Source organism: Orbicella faveolata, unplaced genomic scaffold (genome assembly GCF_042242905.1).
Source record: "Orbicella faveolata isolate gen_17 unplaced genomic scaffold, um_ofav_v1 contig_1, whole genome shotgun sequence".
NCBI lineage: Eukaryota > Metazoa > Cnidaria > Anthozoa > Scleractinia > Merulinidae > Orbicella > Orbicella faveolata.
In genome coordinates, this window is record NW_028301536.1 from 29,962,400 (window position 1) to 29,986,162 (window position 23,763).

General features: G+C 38.4%; 1 protein-coding gene across 3 annotated transcripts; it reads left to right on the forward strand.

The window, feature by feature from the left end:
* The first annotated feature begins 286 nt into the window (after positions 1 to 286).
* On the forward strand, positions 287 to 23,488 carry LOC110052872 (uncharacterized). Of its 3 annotated transcripts, none has more exons than XM_089271646.1 (9): positions 287 to 495; positions 6,728 to 6,888; positions 9,903 to 9,994; positions 15,319 to 15,408; positions 16,617 to 16,724; positions 17,505 to 17,553; positions 18,024 to 18,106; positions 18,290 to 18,489; positions 19,036 to 23,488. In XM_089271646.1, the coding sequence occupies exons 1-9, from the start codon at positions 395 to 397 to the stop codon at positions 20,444 to 20,446; spliced, it is 2,295 nt and encodes a 764-aa protein (XP_089127772.1). In that variant the 5' UTR covers positions 287 to 394; the 3' UTR covers positions 20,447 to 23,488. The 3 variants fall into 3 exon arrangements, with proteins under 3 accessions (XP_089127772.1, XP_089127778.1, XP_089127781.1); XM_089271652.1 differs by having other exon boundaries at positions 18,030 to 18,106; XM_089271655.1 differs by lacking the exon at positions 287 to 495 and adding an exon at positions 6,074 to 6,487.
* Positions 23,489 to 23,763: the final 275 nt, after the last annotated feature.

Consider the following 23,763-nt stretch of genomic DNA (forward strand, 5'->3'; position numbering starts at 1 on the left):
AGTGCCATGTGTCTTGTAGTGACGAGTGCTGACACTGTAATCGACAAAGCTATAACAAAACAAAAATTACAAATAGAAAACTCTTGCTGACTAAAAGTGAGTCTTTCCCTTTTTTAAACTTTGTTTTGCCATATGCCAGGTTTCTCCAACTAAATGTTTAAACATGGCATGGGTCGCCACTGAGCTTTCATTAAAAAATCTCTTTGCCCCCCGGCTTGAACAGGTCGCGTGTTTGACAGAAAAACGGGTGGTGGTCGCTTCTAAGAATAACTCAAGGTCACGCTATTTAAAGTCCTCCTACGTTTCAGTCAAATTTAACTACTCGCCAACGACGAGAGCATTTAGACGCACGATTTTTTTTTCCACCAGGCTGAAATTGCCGATTCGAGATTCAATGTTGGAAGAAGGGTCTTCGTTTCGGAGCGTTTCTGCGCTGAAAATGCCGGGGAAGTGCCTCGAGAATCAAAACTCCCAGAAGAAACGAGATCCGTCGTGGTAAGTATATGATCTTAGAATAAATCAGTTCCTTTATTAATATATATAATAGCACCATTTATATACACTTTAGAATAACATCTTGACTATCGCACTAAAGGAGAATTAGCGCCAAGTGGCGCCGATGTCCTTAAAAAAAATTTGCTCGAGTCACAACATAAACTGTGATTAATCTTTTGAGTTTTACTGAAGCATGCGGCAGTTTTAATATCTAGAATTGTATCGAGAAGATTAGGTAGCCTATACAACGCTGACGGACCGTATGGTAGTCAAGCTTGCACCTAGACAAGTTTATTTCATCCAACAAACTATGCCTTCGATAGTCTAATACGAGAAAAAATTTCCTCGCCTGGCAAAGTAATTAGTTCCTTCGATCTAGCTGGTGCTAGACGCGATAAATGATGTAAACTTATTAACACTTTCTTGATCATACCATTGTCGTGCATCCAACTTCAGAATTTCTTTATTTCAACTCTGTTTTAGATTACGAAATTAATAGAAGCAACTTCGATCAAAGGACTTTATTTTGTAACGGCAGGAAACACTGGCACTCCAGTGGTTTGATTGACAGGTTCCTAGCTTTAATATATATTCAAAAACGAAGCCGCCTCTTTTGTTCACATCAGAAGATACAAATAACCTAGAAAGGTTTGGGATAAATCAACTGAAAAAGAAAAAAGTTAATCCTGAGACAAGAGTGAGAGAGCATTAAACTGTTAAATTGACCTCATGTGTGAAGAAAAAGATAGAAAAGTGAAAAACTGTATAGATCAGTTAGGAAATTAGCTGGAAGTATTATGTGGATTTTTTTTATAGGTTTGACTCGTGTCAAAACCTTGTTAAACCAAGCAATTGTGTCCAGACGTGGTCTAAACACAAGGCAATCATTAATATATAAAAAGTGACAAACGAGTGGGCAGGTTTAGGCTTCGTTTTAGACTTAAACAACACGAGAGCTCTGTCATCACCTGTTTTCACTCTTTGTTCATGGAAGTCAGTAAAATTCCTCCTTGGTTTTGGTGTTTCACGCACTCCGAGCCCTTCTCGCATTTGGAATTGCCAGTATCTTCCACAGTCAGTTTTCTTTTATCTAGAACGTTTGTGTATATCTGCGATATTACGGCAAAAAATTTAAACGTAATAAACGCTCTTTCCAGTGCCATTTATTTTTTGTTTGTGAATTTTTCAAAAATTATATTTATAGTTATATATTTCTTCTTTGTTTACCAAGCTGTGCAAATGTAGCTTTTTCTGTTTCAGCTAAAATGTGTGGTTGTCAATAAAAGACGTCATGTATGCATATGTTCCTAGACGCGCAGATTAATTAAAATAATAACTATTTTCGTTAAAAATTGTCATTGCTTGACACCTGTTTTGATAGTCTCCCTCTATTCTTCCATGAATTCAGCCCCTATTCACTGTAACATAGAATTCGTCTAAAGACTTGGCCAACCCTAAGGCCCGGTTCAGACGCCGTACTTCACACGATCGTAATTCATTGAATTCGATTCGGCTCATGCATGTGGAGTACGGCGTCTGAACCGGGCCTAATTATATTAAAATTTCGTGATTTTTTTTTTTTTTCTATTTTAAGCCCCCTAGCCAAGTGGGGGCGCTCTGACTTAATAATTTGTAATTTGAAATGCCGATCTCCTTCCCCAACCATCACTTCTCAGAAGGTTTTGAAAAGAAATGAATTCAGGTTTTACAGGATTTATGCAGTTTCGTTGAAAACTAGTAATGACAAATCACGAGAGCCCGTTAGAACCGGCCCTTGAATCACCTGGCTGCCCACGCTTATAAGGGACTTATAACTATAGACCTATAAGTTTGCTTCCAGCACAATCTTCTAAGAAGCTCTAAAGCCAAGCCTTTGTAGAAAGATGCATTACTCGGAGTAAAACAGTTCCAAAACTGACGTTATTATTCTCCCTAATGCATCTCACTGGTTCTGATACATTGTCATTCCCAAACACTTTCATTTTCTTTGGGAGAATTTGGCCAAAGAATTTTAGCCATAAGGGCTTATGAACAAAACTGATTTTGAAATCAACAGAGGCCATGAGAGTGAATTAATAACGAATCGTTTCAAAGCTACGCTGAATAATGATCCCGTAATGTCCCATGCCAGCCGAAATGCTTTATATGTATCTCATTATGGCAGCTTTAATACTTTAAATTTTCTAAGAAAAGTTAGACACCTTTGGAACTCGTCATTTGCCGGCGGTTGGCGAGGATATAGCGCGATTTAGGTTTCGTTATCTCTCGGTTTCTGGCTTTTAACGGATATAGATGCGAGCTTGAACGAAGGCAAAGATTTCCTCAGTGCCAAAAAGTAGCCACCGAACAACGGTGACACCGAAAATACGTTATTACAGTAGCTTATGCCCGCTTATGCCACTGCGTTCCAAATTAGGTGACAGGAAGAAAGATAACTAGACACGCGTGCAGACTGTTGATTAATCACGTTATAAAACAAATAATAACAGGTGAGGTTGAATTCCTTAGGGTGGACAATCATATGCAGACAGGAGCCCATGGGCTCCTGATCACACGTGGAAAAATGTCTTGCGCACGCGCATATTTACGGCGTTTGTCCAGCAACTATTGATATTGGCGATCACGTGCGACCGAAAAAAAAAAACTGAGCTAGGGGAGCTTGAGAGAGAAATACAGATGGGGAACGTTTTGTTTCATACGGCCATATTTTCCTTTTCTCAAGAGTTTGATTAATTTATTGAGCTATTCACCACAACAACAAACCGAAAGAAACCACTCGTTGTTTAGGCGTAACCTTGGCCTGTTGTGTATCGATTAACACGTTTGAAGTACAAGCAGACAGCTAGACTAGGCTGGCTTAGAATGGCAATGTGCAATTTATATGGACCAAGTTTTCTTAATTATAAATGCTTGAAATAATGATACATCCAGTCCCTGTATATTCGTAATATTACTACACCATTTAAGAGAAACTCAACTCAGAAACCAATTTCACTCTCTGCCTTTTGAAAAGGCAATATAAGTAACGTTTGATCATCGAGGTGCAGGGTGTGAGAAATGTTTGGCACTTTTCTAGCCAGACAATATAGCTAAAAAACACGTGAACAGCTCATTAGTTGCCCTCAAATCTCTTCATAAGACTCGGTTACGTAAGAACTGTTTGTCCTTGGTTAAATACAGAAAACCAGTTTTCTTAAGAATTGTCCTTGACAATCATGGAGACTAAGAACGGAAGCAGGAAAAAAAAACCTTGTCTGAAAATGACAAATTTTTAAAGCTCAATATTTAGAAGTAATTTTTCTCCCTTTTTCCTAAAAATGAGCTCGAGAGACCCTTAAGTTTATACTCCAACGATGAAAAGGCGTTCTTGCTAATTGCTTAAAAGTACCTTAGTACACGCCATTTCAAACCTGGCCCACTTCAATTCATCTACACAATGTGTAATTATATATTCAAGTCGCAATTCACGACGAAAACTGAAAAGCTTTCAGAAGGATTACCATATAAATATTCATTACCCAAGCCGACTTGACCAGAATTGGCGCCTCTTGCACGCAATGTAAAACTATGGTTAAAATCTTGGTATTTTGGTACTGTGACTCACACGGCAAATTTAATACAACCTTTGCGGAGATCTGAGTATTTTTGAGACTCCCAAAGTTGGTTTTTCAGCCGTAATGTTGCAAGAGTTACATCCTACCTATCGCTTAATTTTTGTGTCAATTGTTCACACTTGTCTGACAATATTCCAGGCCAGACACAGTCGTGCCACTATTGTTTTTCTTCATTTTATGCAGCTGTACTTTATGCCATGGAAATTAAGCGAGGCCAAAGTTTCGCGCTTTCCTCTTTTTCACGATCTGAAGAGCAAACCCTGCAAAAACACGATGTCTCGCAAAAAAAATATTCCTTCAAAGATTTTTATATCGGATACATTAGAGGAACAGTCGGTTATTCATCAATACATGTGACGGACTGATAACAAACTGGTTCAACGCGTGTTTTTTTTTCAAAACTGATATTACTCTTCGCAATGTTAGTTTTTCAGGACATTTCCTAATTTTCTTACAGTAAATTGTGCAAGTTACCAGGAATCGCAAAAAGAACTCCCTCCCCTAGAAAAACAAAAACAAAAACAAAAAGCAGTCTTTTCCGATCGTAAAAATTTATACTTCCCGAAAACTTGACTGCCACACCCTATTTTGCTGCAGTTTATAGTTAGCATTCATGGCCCTTTGCACCACAATAGAATTTTTTTTTCTTAATGTTAAGTACAGCCCTGTTCTAGTCAGAAGATCGGGTCATGGGCTCCTGGATCGTATATACTCCCCAACTCCCCTTTTTAAATTTGATCGGACATATAAAAGAGAAATTAGAAACCAATCAGTGCCTAAGTCTAAATTCGACTGGTTTTCTAATTGTTTCTTTTCCTGGAAGCTCTCGCCTCATTAGGAGTTTATGCGCGTGATTCTATTTCAATACTTGATGATTGCGTGAACTTTTATGTTGTGAGATGACATCGCATGACATTGTCCTTTCAGGTGTAAAAGAGAGTTAGAAAGTTCTTGGACAGCTCTTTCCTTCAATTATAATGCTAAGGGGTGTCTTAGTGTATAATCTGTACTTGGAACCTTACTCGGATCACTTTCTCTGGGCAAACAGATCACATATCCTTTAAAGAACTTTTTGTTCTTTGCGTGACGTGAGTTCAAGGTGGGCGTGACAAGATGATTTTTCCGGTGCGCATAAATCTTCCTGATGTGACTGTCCACATGAAATACTAGAACCACGTATCGTGTTCGCGATCTAAAATAAGATATATAAATTCCATTTGACTCAAAAATATCGAAATTTTCTTTTTCGTATCTTTTCAACACTCGCATTGATATTGCGCAAATGGAATAACACAACGGCAGCTCGTCAACTAAATCTCTACTGCCAGCATATATAAATAACAGAATGCACATGAATGAAGAAAGAAAATGGGCTGCTGTCAGTGTTTTTTTGTCTGTTATTGACTCAACACTTTCTTGTCAGTCACGTAACATAACCATTCTGAAGTGACGCTTTTGCCTAGACAAAAGGAACTACAAAACAAAGACAACCAACCTCTATAATAATGAAGTAGTACAATAAATGTGCCTCACAGCGTCTCGTGAGTTCTTCAATGGAACACCATTCTGTAAGAATATAATTAGCATTGCGAATCACGTTTAAAACCCCAGTTGCCCGTCAAAATGATGAAATTTCACGGACGTTACAATGTAACCTTTTGTCTGGAAAAACAGCCTGGTTTGACAAAATCCAGAGTCGAATTTCGCGGTTGAGTGATTTGATGTGCGTTCAACCTTCAGCGTGACTAAAAACATGAAACACTGGTAGAACCAAAACACAATAGCGAACCACTCGTATGTGACGGGCTTTTCCTTTGCCTTGCTTTTCACATGCAAATTTTGAGGATTGTTATACCGGGCGACGAATTGTAAATATTGCATAAATTATCTGGGTCGTCTTAAAACAAACCAATTATCATGTCTGTTTCACGTGCCCAGCCAATCGCATCGTTTCTTTTATAACCCTAGCAGTTGCTGGCCTTGATCAATACCAGCTCCGTACAATGTGCATGTCAATCATTTTGCTGTGGGGTCGCGGAATCGGGTCCACTCAGCCCTTTATTAGAGATTTGTCAGGTTTTCTGGATTCTAAAGTCCTCTCAACTTAAAATTTTTCACGGTGATATACTCACCGAGACGGCATCTATCCGTGTGTAGCGAGTCGTGACTTGAACGAGCAAATTCGCACTGCTTTCATTACGTGAAATCATTTGTAAGCTTCAATGGCTGGCCGCGCAGTGTCTCGCGAATTCACTATCGACAGTTTGAATTTTACGTTGTAGCAAAGGGAATAACAGTACTTTAGCCACCCTGGCGGACTCTGAATTCATGGATGTAAACGCGAACAGTAAGCTTAAACGGAAGAAGAAAACCCATGGGTTAGTATCGTGAGCTGTTTGTTGGTTGGTGTTTCGTGTCGGTGTGAGAATCGTGAGGTGGAAAACGCTCGATTGTCCGACTTGAGCCTGGACATGGTGTGATGTTTGTGTGGTGTATTCTCACCTAAAATTTGACCGTGGTTTCGGAAAGTGTGCTACTTGTATATATTTTATGGGACAGGACTCTTCAGAAATAAGATATTCATTGCTTAATCTTGTTTTTTTCAACCGTATTTTCAGGCCTGGGAACCCGTCGAAACGACATCGAGATCGACTTAACGCCGAGCTGGATAACCTGGCGAGGTTGCTGCCGTTCCCTGAGGAAATCGTCACGAAACTCGATAAAATTTCTATTCTCAGACTCACAGTGAGCTATTTGAGGGCCAAGAGTTTCTTCCAAGGTAATTAATGTTTTACATTTATTGTTGCCTCGATATGCCTGTTGGTTTACCTGTATCGCGAGTATTTTCTTTCTTTTCGAGACATTGTGGTGTTGGTTGCTACCATGAATTATTTTTCTTTCTCTTGTGTATTTAAATTTCACAAATTTCTCAACCCGGGAAATTGCGGAGTTCCTTGTATTTCATGACATTTGAAATTGATAGATTAACCTTAACTGGCAGAAGTACCGACGTAACTTTAGACGAAATGAAAAACTGATTTATGACGGATATTTTATGAGTCGTGTTAGCGAACACGACAGCCTTCCAACTGTTTATTAAACGTTGGACCATAAATTGTGTGGCTGCTTTCCAAACATAAACAGAATTTAGCGGAAGAGGATCTCCTTAAGCTTTCTGATTATTCCACAAGACTAGAGGGCAGAAAGGTCATCCGTGATTGTCTTATTATAAACCTTTTTCTGGGGTTGTGTAGTCTGTGGGGTTGTTAGGTCTTTCTGGATCTGCGAAAATCAGCGAGAAAGGGTTTAATTTATTATTTTCTGAAAGCTAGGATTTCCAGCTGCATCGAGTAAAGAAAGCATTGTTTGGATATGTGTCTGACAGAAAGTAGACTGCTTACATCCAAAGGGTCTTCTTTTTGGCAGATCTAAAATGAAAGCAGTGTTTATGTGTTTGCGCCATTGAAACGTACCTCTGGAAAATTCACGAACGTGACTCTAGTCAGGGTCGGAGTTGAGAGTGTCTAGTGGTTGGCTAAAGGGAAATTTTAGTCAAAACATTACAAGCAATGGCATTCAGGTTTTATTGAGTTAAATCAACGCTTGACAGTGATATCTGACAAATACAAGATCCTATCGTGTCTTCTTCAAACTAAAAGCTGTTGTCACTTTCCTTTCTCCTCGCCGTCGGCGAATCTTTGTTTTGCGGCCAGTGTCGACACATAGGCAGGTTTTAACATTCGAATTCTCCTTTTTTCGGTGGCTTTTTACACTATTTGATTTTAATACAACGTTATGAAAGGGCAAATAATAAAATCGGCTAAAAGCTATTGATAGATGTAGTTGTTTGTTTTTTGGCGCGACGGTACCAAGCGTTCTTGTTCAATCAAAGCCTTACAGCCTGTTTGGGTTCTCCCTCGCAAATTGATCTACCAAAATCTGTCTTGTTGAACCAGACACAATAGATGCATTCGCCTGGCTGCCAAGATCACAGAAAGTATTTTAGAAGGGTTTTTCAAATCCTGCGTGAGTATTAGAAAGCGGAGAATGCCCTGGTTGTGTTGATCGAGAATTTTCTGAATGCAAGCCTGGACGATTCACACCTTTTACATTATAAAATGCATTTGATGTAAACCCTCGGTCACGCAGCCTACTAAAGAGAAATATTTATTAACCTAGCTCACGCAACGAGAATTTTCGAACAAGGGAAAATATAATTGTACTCCATGCTGTGCCTAGTTTTACTTCTTCATTCAAGACAACGAAATCTACAGGTTTTCAAAGCAAACCGGTCGACGTTGCGTGTCCGTCTAACAGAGGGAGATGATAAATGATAAATAGTCCTTTTTCCTTTAGCGATTCTCGGTTTTTGTTTGAGTGAAAGCATCACGATGGGATAGCTTTCTTTGTGGAATTCGTTACCCTTGACCTACACGACTCCTATAGGTATAAAATTGTTTACTCTTTTGGTATTCAAACAATCGCTTCGTCTCCAAGTCAAGATTTAGTTCCTCGGCCGTAAACCGCGGGCGATAGTTAGTTTTATGGATTTTATTAGAAGATGCTACTATAAAATCCTTAAACTAAAGCGTTTTGATAGTTTTATGTAGGAGTGATACATGTAAATTGGTTCACTTATTCCACGAACAAGGGTGGCACTGATAGCTACAGATTACTCTTGCAAACGCCCAGATCAGAATGAATAATTTCTACCTTATTTATGCTCGTTTGTGGTATTCAATAAAGCCCGTTTTTTCCCAGTGTGCCACCTGACGTGCAAAATTATTAAGACGAGCGCTTGAAACATAGGACATCATTTTTACTCTCCATATGAAAGCAAATTTTAACCAACCCTCCTTAATCTATAAATATGGTACTCGGTAAACAATATTGTTCGCTTTAAGTTCGCATTTTTGCATATAAGTGTTTTTTACGTGGATTTTTCAGAAGCGCGTTTAATAAATTGTTTCACGTGAAGCAATGGACGGACGTACTTTGTAGAGTAAGTCTCTTAATTTGTGGTTCGCTTACATTTCCACCCGTATGCTGGTAATTTCGCAGCAGACTGAAACGCAATCGCTATAATCTCGCTCGTGTCAGTGCTTGCGCTCAGCCATGGTGTTAGGATTCAGATGGCACACCTTTTTACTTTGTGACAATTTGGAAATTCGCTGTACATGTAAGACTTGTAGTCATGGAATGGGACATATAATTAAAGCAGAAACGGCGAGTTTGAAATGAAAGGAGCCATATTTGCTAGCTGGTGAATCGTGTTGGAATTTCTGGAAGACACATGCATTACCTGACGGTACTGTACGACACGTACTTAAAGCAATTACCGCTTTGTTATTATGCGATACCGGAATTTAATAATTGGCAGCTGGAATTTAATGGTAGAGATTCGGAAAAAAAAAACATCAGCCTTGTAATATTAGATCGGTACAGTTGTGTCCTCGGCTATTTGTTAACCTTGTAAGATTTGCTGTGAAACTTTGCAAGTTTCAGTGCCCTTTTCACGCAACCAACCGTCTCATTTACAAGTGTAATCACTGTTTTCACGCCCCAAATGCCTAGAAAAATTTGAATATGAACAGAAAATTCATCTCTTCCCTATTTCTCGTTGTTTTAGAAGTTCCTTTATTTGACACGAGCTCTAGAAATGTCTTTGTGATAGTGAAACTAAATACTTGCACTTTGCGACTTCTGTCAATACGGTAAAGTGCTTGTTTACAGGCTTCGACAGTGTGGTGAAAGCTTTGATGAACTTATTCTCCGTGTTTGTTAAATTTACAGTTTCGAATGGCAGACATGGGAAAGAAGAAACTTGTGAGGAACTTGTCAGGGAAGTTGAGGGAAATGGTGTCTTCTCGCAGCTCTCTCTAGAGGTGAGGAGAAAAAATATAAATTGCTCTTGATGACTGGTCCTCTAGCTGCTTGTAGGTCTTGTAGGATGTCATTGTTAGGAAGTCAAACCTATGTAAAGTGCGTGTGACATGGTTTTGACTTGAAGCAAAATAACAATTTGTCAACAAGATGCAAATTGAAGGGAACCTAAAAATTATATAAGTAAGGTTAGAGAAACACAGAGGGTTATAGACACCTAGAATAAAGCTGATTGGGCAAGGCGGAAATGGAGGGCTAGTTTTTTAAAGGCCTACATGTATATACCGTACAACACTGAGGTTTAAGTTTCTTACAATGCTTTGAATTCTTTTGGATTATAAAGCCAATATGTAGGTATTTTATCTTTAAAAGCTGACCTTGGAGGGCTTGTGTTGCCCCACCCCTTTTCTCTCCCATCCTTATTACTTTAATTGCTTTTGACCTTCAGGGCAAGTTTGATTGTTTTTTAAAAAGTCTGAGATTGTCTAAACTAGATTTTTACAATTCCTTCAGGTTCTTTGTAGCTAATGAATATTGGTGTCCTAAAGAAATGACCACTGTTAATTTTTGTGACAATTTTTCAGTATCATTTTCATGACACTGTAGGAACCCTTTACCTTACAAACTGCTCAAGCAGTTTCTGTCCTTGTCAGTGACACCCTTGGGTAAGGTTTGCATCCTTGAACCACGTATGTGGTCTTAACCATAATGATCTTCACCACAGAATGGTGACCTCCGATGTGCTGCACATATAGGACTATTATATTTCTGATTTATGGATGCATATGCCAGGATAAACTTAAGATAAATTGCATTTTCATAAAAGTCCATGACATAAAATATTTTATGACTGTAAAGATTGCTCATTTAAACTTGTATATTCAAGAGGTGGCAGTGTTAACTGCTTAGAACATACTTGAGAGATGAAAGAGCTCTGATTGATAGGAATTGATACACAGGGGCGTAGCAACCATATACTCACCTATACACTTGTGTACCTTAGGAAATTCAGAAAAATTTATCTCTTCATATTGAAAGTGAATTCAGCTGGTTTGACAGTCTCCTTGTCTCTCCTATTAAATCCACCATCAATTATCCCAAAGGTCGACATAAATAAACATAGCTTACAAAATACTCAACGTTTTTCCATGTTTTGATTTATGAAACTGTTCTCTGGAAAATGTGGGAAATTGCATTTCTGAGCTCCTAAACACGAACATTTTCTGGGTAGCATGCTCCCAAACCTCACTAGCATCACTTAAATCTTATCTGTGGTGCATACTACATGGGAAATGAACACAACACCCCTTATTGAGTTTATCCCTATGTATTTACTTTCACTACCCCATGTGCAGGTTTATTTGTTGGTTCAGGAGTGTATTTATCAGAATCATCTGTTCTCTTTCCTTTTTTCAAGTAGGGTTAAAGGGAAGCATTATAGTGCAAGCGCTTGAATTCTTAGTGTACCAGATCCTTGCATTAATAGACATGTTATGTCTGCCAATATGTACAACTGGAGTCTTCATTGGATTGGGTGGAGTAATTGTTGACTTGCAATCCCTGAAAATATTCACTATGTAATAATCCAAGTAAACACTAAGTAAACCATTCTTCAACAATCACGACAACATTTCATTTATGGAAAACGCAAGTTAAATTAATGCAAAATCAAATGGTATCTTCACAAGTAATCCATACTAGGCTTAGAGTACTGTGTACTTAACTGTGTTTAAGGCCTGTGTGAAGTTACAACTGGAAACCTTTTGCTGTGGAATTTTTGTTCTGTTCTGTGTATTAAAAAACAATCCCAGCCCGCTTAAATGTGTGTAGACACATTTCAATTCTGTGTTTCAAATTTGACAGAAAGATTAATTGATTTTCTTCTCTGATAGAATTTGTATTCCCCCCAAAAAGAATCTCCCACTCAAGTTTCTCTTTTGACTGTTTTAAGAAAATTGACTTAGTCCAATCTAGATTTTTGTCATTTGATAACTTGTCCATATCATGGTAGCCAATTTAAGCCAAACACCTGTTACTTAAGACCATTTGTCGGAAGTATTATGCATGTCTGTGCACAGTTTACATGTACCGGTAATAGACCTTTTCAGTCTGGGTGGTTTGTTTTTCCATTGCAGACCATGTGGTATTCTCCATAGAATTGTTCTTTTAACCATTTAGAAATTGTTCATTCATACACATGAGACTATAGGTATTTGAACATTTCGGTGCGAGAATTCTCACGAATACCACCACATTGTCTGCAACAGGGCAACAAACTGCCCAAGCTAAAAAGATCTTTTGTGTTATTTCAGATGGTTTAGAACCTGTCACTACCTGAAGTTCTACTTGTGATGTATATGTTCTTTAGGACACTTTTGTAGTGCTTGTTTCCCATGGAAAAAAAAAAAACATTTTGTGCCATGACCATCTTAGTTTATATCAACTAGGTTAATTGTGAGCAAGGAGTAGTTTTTGGAGTCTTTCCTTTTTCACTTTGGGTAAAATGCGCTGGTGTTTGTACTTCATTTACATTTAAATGAAAAGTTATTTACTACTGGTACTGAAACTTAACCCATGAGGTTAAAATGGGATAATACGTTTATTTTTACTCTCCCTGCCATTTTCCTTTCTATTTTAATTTCCGAAATCAACATATTGATTCATTTCACACAGGGAAACGTTTGTCTCTCTGCTCATTCAGTAACTATTTCAGACATGATGTGTTTTTCTATTGTTGTCATGCAAGGCAAACCTGATGTTTTTATTCAACTCACTGCCTTGGTTAAATTCTTTATTGAGTAAGGTTTTTTTTTCTCTGGAAGTCTTGTACAAAAGACTTCTGGCTCCTTGAGGGTTTGAAGCAGTCATAGTGTCACTGGAAGTATCTCATTTTCCTGGATGCTCAACAACCTGCTAATTCAAATGAAATAGGATATTGCCAGGTTATCTATTTGGAGGACTAAGTCCTCCTAAATTGTTATGTGCAATACCTTGTTATGGTCACTTACTTGTTGAAAGGAGTGAATTATTTAGCATGTGCTTTTTGTCTGGTTCAGTTTTCATCTGGCTCAGTAGTTGTCTGGCCCAGTTTTTGTCTCGCTCAGTTGGAAGTTCAAAGTCCACACATGTAACTCTAAAAGGAGTTGTTTTAAATATGTCTTTTCAATTAAAACAAAAAGTTGATTTAGCCTTAGAATATTCTTTTTGATTTAATGATGAAATTTGGTACATCCACCTTATTTCCTGTCTTGCACACCTGTTTGTTTACTATATTGATTTCATGTTTTGTTTAAAAGGTCAGCCAAAGTATTGCCTAGCTTGTTGCTTGCAGCTCTTACATTGTATTGTGACTGCTTTTTAAGTGCAGAGTGCACTGTTGGGATAGTTTAGGGGGTTTCTGTTTGCTAAGGCACCAATGTAATAAGGCCATAACACAATGAGGTGTAAACTTTAATGTTTGTGTAATTAATTACTTTCAATTAATCAATTAGCCTTGTGGGAAGGGGAGCTGGGTGGGATAGGTACCCGAGCGCATTCCAGAAAACGTGTCATACTTATGTTGCTTTCTTTGATAACATGACAAAGATATATATATGGTTTTGCAAATCTCATGCTATGCTTGTGGTGCCATTCTCTTAAGAACAAAAGAAATTTGCTCCAAACGCATGCACAAATTAGTTAGCGTCAAAGTTGACTATATGTTAGGTGAAAGATACATTTCACACGGGACTACCCACGAATGTTGAGTGTTTTCCCTTGTGGTAGAACATAACATGTAAGAAGCATGCGTTCTAGCATTGCTGGGGTGATAAACTCCTTTCTCAAGTTCAGAGGCACACTTTTTTTTTATTTTTTTGTAATGAGTGATATCACACTCTCATTTTGGCTGGGGAAAGAAGTTATATTTCAGGTAACGTCAGTTCTCCTTTTTTAGTTTAAAGAACGCTACCGTGACTTCGTATCTTCTGGAATCTTCCCTAGCTTGATGCAAGAAATGTCATCTGCTGTTCTATAACTATTGTTTGTTTGCCAGGGTTGAAATAGAGAATGGGAACATTTTGCTTCTCCTTAGCAGCTTGTTTGTTTCCTCTGCTATGAAAGAGAGTCCAAAGTTCATATTCAACTGAAACTTTCCCGTGTTAGTTACATGTAAGACGAGTAAATTTGTGACAAAAGAAACTTCCTTATTATTGCTGCAGACTCTGTGGCACTTACTGAAACCTCCAATTAATTTCATCAGTCGATGAGGTGACTCTCTCACCGATGTGGGATATAATTTCAGTCAAGTAAAGATCTCTACCTTCAATACTCCTCGTTGAAACGCTCTTCAGTTGTATTACTCGATAACATTGTGTATTAGTTTGATGTGGTTTTATTGTTTACACCAACTTGGTTGGCAAAAGAGTTAGAACGCACTATTCCGTGATTCGACATGACTATTTGATAATTAGGTTAGTTCTTGTTTATCGGTGAAAATTTACAACTTTTCAGCAGATATTTAACTTTTATATTCCATTTATCTCCAGCAGTGAGTTAAAAAAATACACATCTTTCTTATATTTTCATGGAAACAAAGGTATCTACTTGCATACATTGGCGAGGAAAACAAAAGTATCAAATTACAAACGTTGATGTGAAAAGCAAAATTGTCACATTTCCTTCTTCTACGCATTATTGAATTTAAAATGAACAAAACTCAAGATAAAATAACGCAATAGATTTAAAACCGTCTTGACAAACAGTCATTGTAAGTTATTTTTGGGCAAAACACAAACATGAAACACACACACTGCTAAAAGTTATGTCTTATTAAGTTTTTGTCCACTCATATTCTGCAAAAAGGAAAAGGCCTAGTTGACTACCAAGGGAGAGAACAGTAGGGGTGAGGACCTGTATGACTGCTGCATCAGAGCCATAAATTACACTCTGCACTATCTGAGATTGTCTCACTAGTTTGGAGTCAGTTGGGCTATTGATAACGTGTGAATAGTCTTGCTATTCATGCTGCCCTTTTCCTCTGCTATTGCTTCATCCTGGAAAGTTCTTTTGTGTAGTAAATCCCTTTGTTCTGCTGTGAAACTTGACCGAGATCACTCAGATTAAACTGCTATATATAAACTGTACTACCAAATACTTTCTGTGTAGCCACTTACAGTTCTTTCCCCCATCCATTTTTTTTTAATATTTCTTGCTTTGTGTGACCCAAGAAACTTTTCCCTATAGAAAGTCCTTCTGACTGGTGTTGTCATTTTAAGCCAGTCAACAGCTGATTTTACTAGTAATGATTAGCTATTTATTTCTGATGAATGTTGTTCTTCATTTTCAGGCTCTCGATGGATTCATTGCCGTTATAACACAAGATGGCCAGTTGTTTTATGTGTCTGAGAATGTTCGTGACTTTTTGGGTTATTCTCAGGTGAGCTTCATATTTTATAAACTGTTTTCTTCCCTGGTGAGTTTCTGTAGAGGTAGTCATTTCTTGTGTGTTTACAGTGGGAACCCCCTTAAGATTATTCCCCACTATTGCATTGCGCATCCCTACTGCGCATAATTTCACATGTGATTAGCACGTGCGCATTAAAAAATGGCGGCTTTTTCTTTACAGCTGGACCTTGCCATAGAGGTAAATCGTCATTTTCTCGGAAACGAGTATGGTGACCTATCATTTTTTTTCTGTTGTTTTGAATTGAGTAATAAATTTATCTGTGTAAAATAAATATGGACCACTTCTCAGTGTAGAACAAAAAGCAATCATCGGAAACGTGAATTTAGCAAGCAGTCGTGACTACAATCATGGTGCTATTATAAGGATTTATATGGGTATAAACAAGGTGCTTTTTCTCCTAAATGAACATGGAGACCCCTCATTTTTATTTCAAAATTTAAGTTCCTATAATATAAACAATCAATAGGCAAAGTTTCACAAAAATCTCAGTGCAGGTTCTATTTCAGTGGAATGACCTTAATAAGGTCACCAATGAGCCATGAAAATTTGACCGTATTAACAGGGTGGCCACATTAATGGGGTAGGGACAAATTCCATGTGATGTCTTTACAGACATCACAATTGCACTTCTAGACAACTTTTCTTTAATAACCATTCAAAATGCAGTTGTAAACGATTGAAACTTCAATCAGTACGTACAATATAAACAGTGGAAAGATGTACATAAATGGTTTGAGTGGATGCATTAATGGGGTAAAATTATAGAGGATCATGCTGGTTGGGATTTGAGAATGTGGCCATAGGCCATAGTAATGGGGTGGCCAGATCAATGGGATTTTCTTGTCAGAAATGTAACCTGGGTGTTTTGTCTGGACAAAAAAGACTGACGGTAATGAGGAGGTGACCATAAAATGAGGTAATGGTAAGGCTGGGTGCCACTGTATCTATCCAAAAGAGGGACAGGAAAGCAATTTTTTCTGTGCTATTTTCGAAAGCAAAAGGAAACTGCCTTCAGTTAATGCCTCTTTTGCAACACCAAGATTTGGTGAAAAAATGAGCAAAAATTGATGGTCAGATTGTAACTGACAAATTGTTTTTGGCAGTTAACTAATGGTATTCAATTCTAAGAATAAAATTTTGTGTAATTCATTTTACTGAGTGTCATTTTGTGGTTGTAGGCTGCTGTCATTCACCAAAGCATGTTCAAATTTTTACATATTGATGACCAGGATCTGGTAAAATCCAATCTGGCCTGGCCAAAGCTTAATGGCAAAAAGATTAAAATGGTAAGTGGACAATGTATAATGCAGTGCTAACTTTAAGTTTGATGAACTTACTTAAAGTATTGTTTACCTCTGGGTGTTTCCTTTGTTGCCATGTTCATTGTCATTGTTATTGGGATTATGATCTCTGTCATCATCAATACACTCAACTCTCATTTTAGCAGACACTCTCAGTACCATCATCTGTTGTGTGTATTGGTGAGAGTCCTCAATAGCGAGGTGTGATGAAAATGACTGAAGTTTTGGTTGTGGAGTGTCACGTACAACATATACTGCTATACTCTTTTAAGATTTCCAGTTTTCTTTAAATTTGTAGTTCACGTTTACTCTACATGATCGTGTCATATAGATCAAAATAAGGTATAAACTAGTGAAGATTTGAAGACTGCAGAATATTTATGTCACTCAATAAGTCCAAGTTTGGAACCACACAAAGTGCCCGCAATTCCGTAATAGCGAGAGTCCATAATAGTGGGAGTTGTTTCCATGCATTTCTTTGTCAAGTTTTGGCTGGTGATGTAACTTTTGTCCATAATAGTGGGATGTCTGCAGGGCAAGAGTTGACTATACTTTGTAATCAGTATGGCAAACATTTTAGTGGTCATCACAATTTGGTCAATTCTGTCAGCAATGGATGCAAAATTGATGATTATTGTGTGGCAACATATTTATTTTGTTTTCATGAAAGAATTTAAAAGAAAAAAGTTTGAATGTGTCATCTGGTCTTGAAACCTCTTTCCATAACATTAATTTTGATGAAGTTTTTTTTTTTTCAAATTTCAGAGAAGTGAAGAAAAAGATGGTGAAGTATCAAGTGATGATATAAAAACAGGTGACTGTCTTAGAAATAAAATTAAGCAAGTTGGTTTTTTTTAATCTAAAAGAAGCCTCTATTATCACAAACATGGCCATTCATGTCATTGTATCTACATGTAAACACTTGCATATATTTTATGAGTTTTCTTGTGTATATTTTGCACCTTTAAGTCCTGTAGATTTCCCTACTTAATGCATACTACATAATTTCCAGTGGTGAGGGCAAGTTAGGGCTTGGGTATTCTAGACTTAGTGTTTGGTTCACAATTTTTAGAAACATCTTGGTACAGCATGGAATTTATTTATATTTTTTGTTTTTCCTTAACTGTGATTATTGATATTGATCATTTTTGCTGGACTCAAAGGACCAAGGCTGGAGTTTTAGAGTACCATAAATTTTCAATATTGCATCTAGGGTTAGTTTTACATGGCAATATCTATTAATATATGGTTATTTCATTTATTTCCTTCTACATTTTTGTGAAGGTTCAGATGACAATGACAGTCTTAACCGTTCATTTACCTGTCGCATGAAGTGCACTCTGAATCATGGTGGTGGATTTTACAAGGTAATTATTGCTCTGGTTGTTACTTGTATGCTTTTTATTTGAAGGTCATTGTATTTTATGTAATGCTGTTTAGTTTTGGGAGAGTATTTCTGCTGTGATATTTAAAACATTTTTTGGGGTTGAACTATTTTATAGTAGAAGAATGTCAAATGAATGATTCATTAATTTCTTTCCTCTTTGCAGCTATTCAGATTATCTGGCCGTCTGAGAGAAATCCACACTCGCAAGCGAGACAGCCAAGTTGTTGAGTATGGCATTTTTGCTATTTGCTCACCAGCAAGCAGTACACATTCACACCATGCAGCATCAAGCATTAAAAAAGAGGTTGCGCTGACTGCTCAGAAGAGACTGGAGAGATCCAACAGTGAACCAGTTTGTGTCAGGTATAAAGCTTGTGTTGCAACAATATCAATTTATTTAAAACTTGTTGTCATGTAGTATTAGGTTGCCTGGTGAATTATCTCATAGCATTTGCCAGTTGCAACCTATTTCATAAGCCCTGGTCTGGGCTTGCTGTTTCTCCTTACACTTGCAAACTGTTGGGTACTGACCCTTAGGGCCCTTGGCAAGTAGTGATGGCATTTCATGGTTGTTAGCAAATCCCAACTTACAGTAGTGACACTCTTAATGAAGTGATGGCATCTCATGGTTGTTGACAAATCCCAAAGGCTGTGACACTCAGTCAATAGCAACCATCTGTTGTAACAAACAAGTTCTGTATATTTTCTCAAGAAGGATGGCCCACTTAGTATGCATATTAGCTATTTGGGGTTGTGGCTCCCCAAAAGTGGTGACTCTCTCTCCCCTTAAGCAGTAGAAAAAGGTTGTTAAATCTGAAGTAACTAACTTTGCTTATGATCACAAGTATCAAATTGGAAAAAAATATGTATTTACATTGGTTTGTTTCTTTTTCTTGTTGTGGTAATTAGGAGAACTGGCTTGCCTTTGACGGGCATGTTGCATTCTATGCCCATCAACCGTCATTTCTCAGTGGCTGACACTCGCTCTGCTGCTGTCAGTCCTTTAGAATCTCCTACAACATCCACTGACTCGGGTCACCCATCCCCTGATTCCAGTCAAGGGGGAAAGATGTTATTGACAGACTCGGACATACGAAGTGACAGCAGTGAAGTTTCTCCGCCATCAAGCAGCAACTCCCAAGATGTTGATGGGAGGCTGCTAGCTTCTGATCGACTAATGTCTGCCATCAACAACCCATTCATGAATGTCCATGGGATTGATCGCAAAAGAGCGGCCCATTTCATGGAGTCCAGGAGAACTGATGATAAAGACCCAACAAAGAAGCGGTCTCGCAGTTTAGCTGATGCCAGTGAGCTATTCTTAAGAGATGGTACAGATCCCAGATCCTTGTTCTTCCGAAATAACCTACCCTCTATTCCTGAAGTTAAAGTGGAAAATGGCAAGAAAAGCGAGGAGTGTTCACATGACATGCCCATTAGAAGGCCACTGAACAACCCTGACAGCAGGTTAGATGCTGCTCAGGGCCTTGTGAATCTCGGCAACATGGCTTCCCAGTTTCCTGGGCTTTGTGCCTTTCCTCCTGAGTTTATGTATCCTGATGTCATGTTTCCACGTGTTGATATGCTCCATGATCTGCAGCACCTCAGAAATCCATTTGACATCCACAACGCATGCTGCTTTGGAAGTGACCCATACACCGCTGCCTTGGCTATGAGGCGATGGCTAAGTAATCCAGACATGTTCCGTTCTCAATTGAATCCACTCTTAGCAGCTCAAGCAGGCCTTCTGACCCCAGCTGAGAGGCTACGCTTCTTAAAGTTTCCATTTGGCTACCCGTCACCATTCCCCAGTCCATCTCCATTCGATCTTGGAACTGCAGCGGCTGCTGCTGCAGGGCTTACAGAGAGGAACCTACCTGAGTACTCCTTGAGGAGCCTCTACCAGAATGGTCTGGGTCCTGACATGGCCAGGAGTAATGCGTCAAAAGAAGCAGAACAGTGGCATTCTCCATCCACAGAGAAACAGGTTATGGATGGCAGCAGCTCACCAGTAAGCAAGAGAAAAAGCCCTGAGCGTGGTCTATCAGCCAAGAAGGATCTAGTCCACAACAGTACTGAGAAAGAGTCAGACAATGCTAAGGAGGAGTTATTTGAAGAAAAGAAAAAGTTGGCAAAGGCTAGTAGCACTTCAGAGGATGAGGATGATGAAGAAGAAAAAGTGGATGTGGTGGGTGGAGTCAAGCCAGCATCTGGGCTGCGTCAGACATTTGTTGGAATTCAGGAAGAGTTCAATAGCCGACTGGAAAACTTAAACATGTCATTTGCCAGATCCTTGGATCAAAACATGACTTGTCCTTAAACAGAGTAAGTCTAAAGGGTCGATTTAGATGCTTACAAATATGATTGCTGTATGGGTCATGTTTATGGTATTACATGTGTTTAATTTACAGGCATGCATGTTTTTTTCGTGACAGCCATAAACAGCTCGTGTCGTTGACATGTTTTTAGCATGTCCCATGCAACTTGTAAGCAAAAGGTTGTACTAAATCGGCCCTGAAGTGTTTGACATAATGAAATGCTGCACTGTAGGTGTCAAGAGAGATCTTTGGGTCAACTTTTGTTAGACTTTACATGAAGTACTTGGTTCAATTTTGACCTTGAGTTAAGAACTAAAACTTCTCCTCCTTAACCCCAAAATGAGAAGAAATGGGGTATTTTCACTACACCAGTTTCTCTTGAAAGATATCCTTCAACCAGTTTACATTGGTGTCAATCTATCTGTCTGCCCATCTGGCCATCTGTCTGTTTTCTGATCTTGTTCTTGTATACATGTGCCTAATGACATAGCAAAAGCAGTCAAAGCCATTTTGCAATTTAAGACCCAGAGATCTTTCTTACTCCTTTAGGAGGCATTTGCTTTTTTGAACTTGTCTCATGGTCACATTTTTATGATTTTGTTTGTGATCAGAAAAGTAGTTTGATTTCATGCAAGTAGATGAACAGAAGCAGTGAGTGTTAGCAAGCAGAGCACATGAGATTTTCCTTGCAACATAATGTGGCAATGTTAGATCTGTAGGTTTAAGGATTACATGTTTGAAATCAAGGCCTGTTTGGGAGGCCTTGTGCTTTGCAGAAATTATGATTGAGTGGTTCGGTGATTGGGAATCTCTGTGACAAGTCACAGAAATGTATTGGGAATACATGTTTCTGTTCAAATGAGTGTATACTTTAAATACGATTAGTAGCTGTTAGGCTAGTAGATCAGGGATTTAATAAATACCCATTCAGTAGATCTGGGTTTGGCCCCGCCTTGCTGATTAGGGCGTGGCAGACATACCACATGTACTTCTTAGCTTAGGTCCCAGGTCATCTTTGGATGCATCGTCTGCAAAGTACTGGGTACCAAGGCACATATTCTGCATTGCTCAGGCAGTGCATTGGGATCAAATGGTGGAAAGTGTCAGAAAAAAGTTCACTGGTAAACTGAATATGTTGACCAAGGAATTTTGACTGGCATGTGCCTCTAAATTTTACAATAGAAAAAGACTCTGGTCAGAGATCGTTGGGAATAAATGTTGGGAATAAATGTTGGAAAAGTGAATCAACCGACTTAGGTCTGTTTTGGGGGAAAATGATTTAAATTCCCATTAAACCACTTGTACTTCTTAATATGACAGCAATGATTGTTGCTGGCTACCAATCAGAGTGACCAATGAATTCACTAAAGATTGCAGTACCCCAATGAACAATTAAAATTGTTCAATATATCAATATTTCATGCTCCAGTTGTCTACCAGCTCCTACCTATTGTAAGAAAAAAAATTCATTGCCCGACATAGCAGGCTCAGTTTTAAAGAAAACTTGCTGCTTTTGCTTGTTTTGTTATTTTTGTTACTAATCCAAATTTATCGGCCCTTGTGAAAAACCACTGTTATCTTCATGGTAATTTGTGGCCTGATAATGGGATGATTTTTGTTAAGAGCATGGAACATTGGGTCATCTTTTGTAATGAGTTAGTTTTGTTGCAGTTGTTTTAGAATGCAGCATTTTCACTACAGCCGCGATATATACATGTACAGAGCAGAGCCCTGTGTTTATTCAAAGTAGCTTTCATACTTACTAAAATATAGCTAGTGTTAATAAGTAATCTGGCATTTTGTCATTTTGTTTTGCGTGATCATGTACAGTATATTATGCAGTATTCATTTACAAGTTGTGGAGCTCATAGTTAGATTTTAAAGCTCCAATGAAAGCCTTTTCTTGCAAAAACAGTTAGCAGGTGTGGCTTACTTAGAGAAGTACATTCCAGCGAGAAATCAATATGTAATTGTAACAATCAATCAGGGAAAATCTTGAGACCAACACAAAATTACATTCACGATTTCTCTGCTGAACTGTACAATGCAGTCTTCATTATTACTCATTGTATGATAAGTATAATTGTATTCATAGCAATTTTGAAGGTGAGGCCTACTTGTTGCTGATGTAATTACCTCCAAAAGTAGTGATTGTTTTGACTTCGCCTAAGCGGAAGTCCTATCCAGTTTCTCAAGCAACCAATCGCAGAATGCGTAAACGAGCGCGAAACGCGTTTGAAACGCGTGTAAAACGCGGTCGCTGTTGTACGATTCTGTAAATTTACTCTTTTCCAGATTTCTTTAGTTAGGCTTGTAAACAGGTTGCAATTCGGATATTTTGTTTTTGATATAATTACTCCAGCATTGATTTTCGGGGACTTCTGGACATATCCTCATGTTATTTAGGTATGGTCTTGTGGAATATTTTTTTGATTGCTTGTTATAGGTATACATGTAGAAGTCCTTCCTTTTGCTCACTGGCTAGCTATGTCTTAGCAGGGTTCCTTTCTTTAGTGTTATTTTCAAGAACGTTTAGTTTGTTATTTGTAGCCTTTTCGTAATATTTTTTTGTTGTTGTTGTCTTTGATGTAGGCAGGATTTCCCTTTATTGAAGTATAAGGGATGGTTTTTCAGTATCACTTTTTGCTCCTGCCTTAGTGTATTTTATCCATCTTTTTGTGATGGTGTGCTGACTGTTTTTTTTTTTTGGCCTTGAAGATGAGATGGTTATGATGTAAGCACCTTGAGCAGAAGGGAGGAACGTCAATATATTTTTTAGCAGATTTAGGAAGCGGGCTGCTATATAAAGCCGAGCTGTTGTTTTAATGAGATATGTACACCACCTAGTGGTCAATCAAGTTTTGAGATTAAAAAAAAAAGACATTTATAGTATAGAGTATCAATATCGAATGCAGAATACGGACGACCTTGTAGTGTGTAAGATTCCTCAGTAAAATATATATCCATATGTATCTTCATTTACCTTATGTTTAGAAAGGGTAGACACTATTGTATGTGGTGAATAAAGCTTTTAGCGCTTGTAACTGATATGGCTTACTCTTGACTTCTTCCTAGAGGGAACCTCATCTCTGCAGTGGCCTTCTATCTGGCAGTGCGGAGGCTGGGGAGAGGGTTATGGAACTTTTCGCGCCCGCTCTCTCCCTTTCTTTTGCACCTCTTTCTCTCTCTCGCCCTCCCTGTCCCCCCCCCCCCCCCCCGCTCCCCCTTTCCCCTTCACGCATCTGGAGAATTTTTGCCACCGAAGTTGGGAGCAGATACTCGAAAACCTGTTATTGAGGTTGAGTCCGCTGTCAAATAT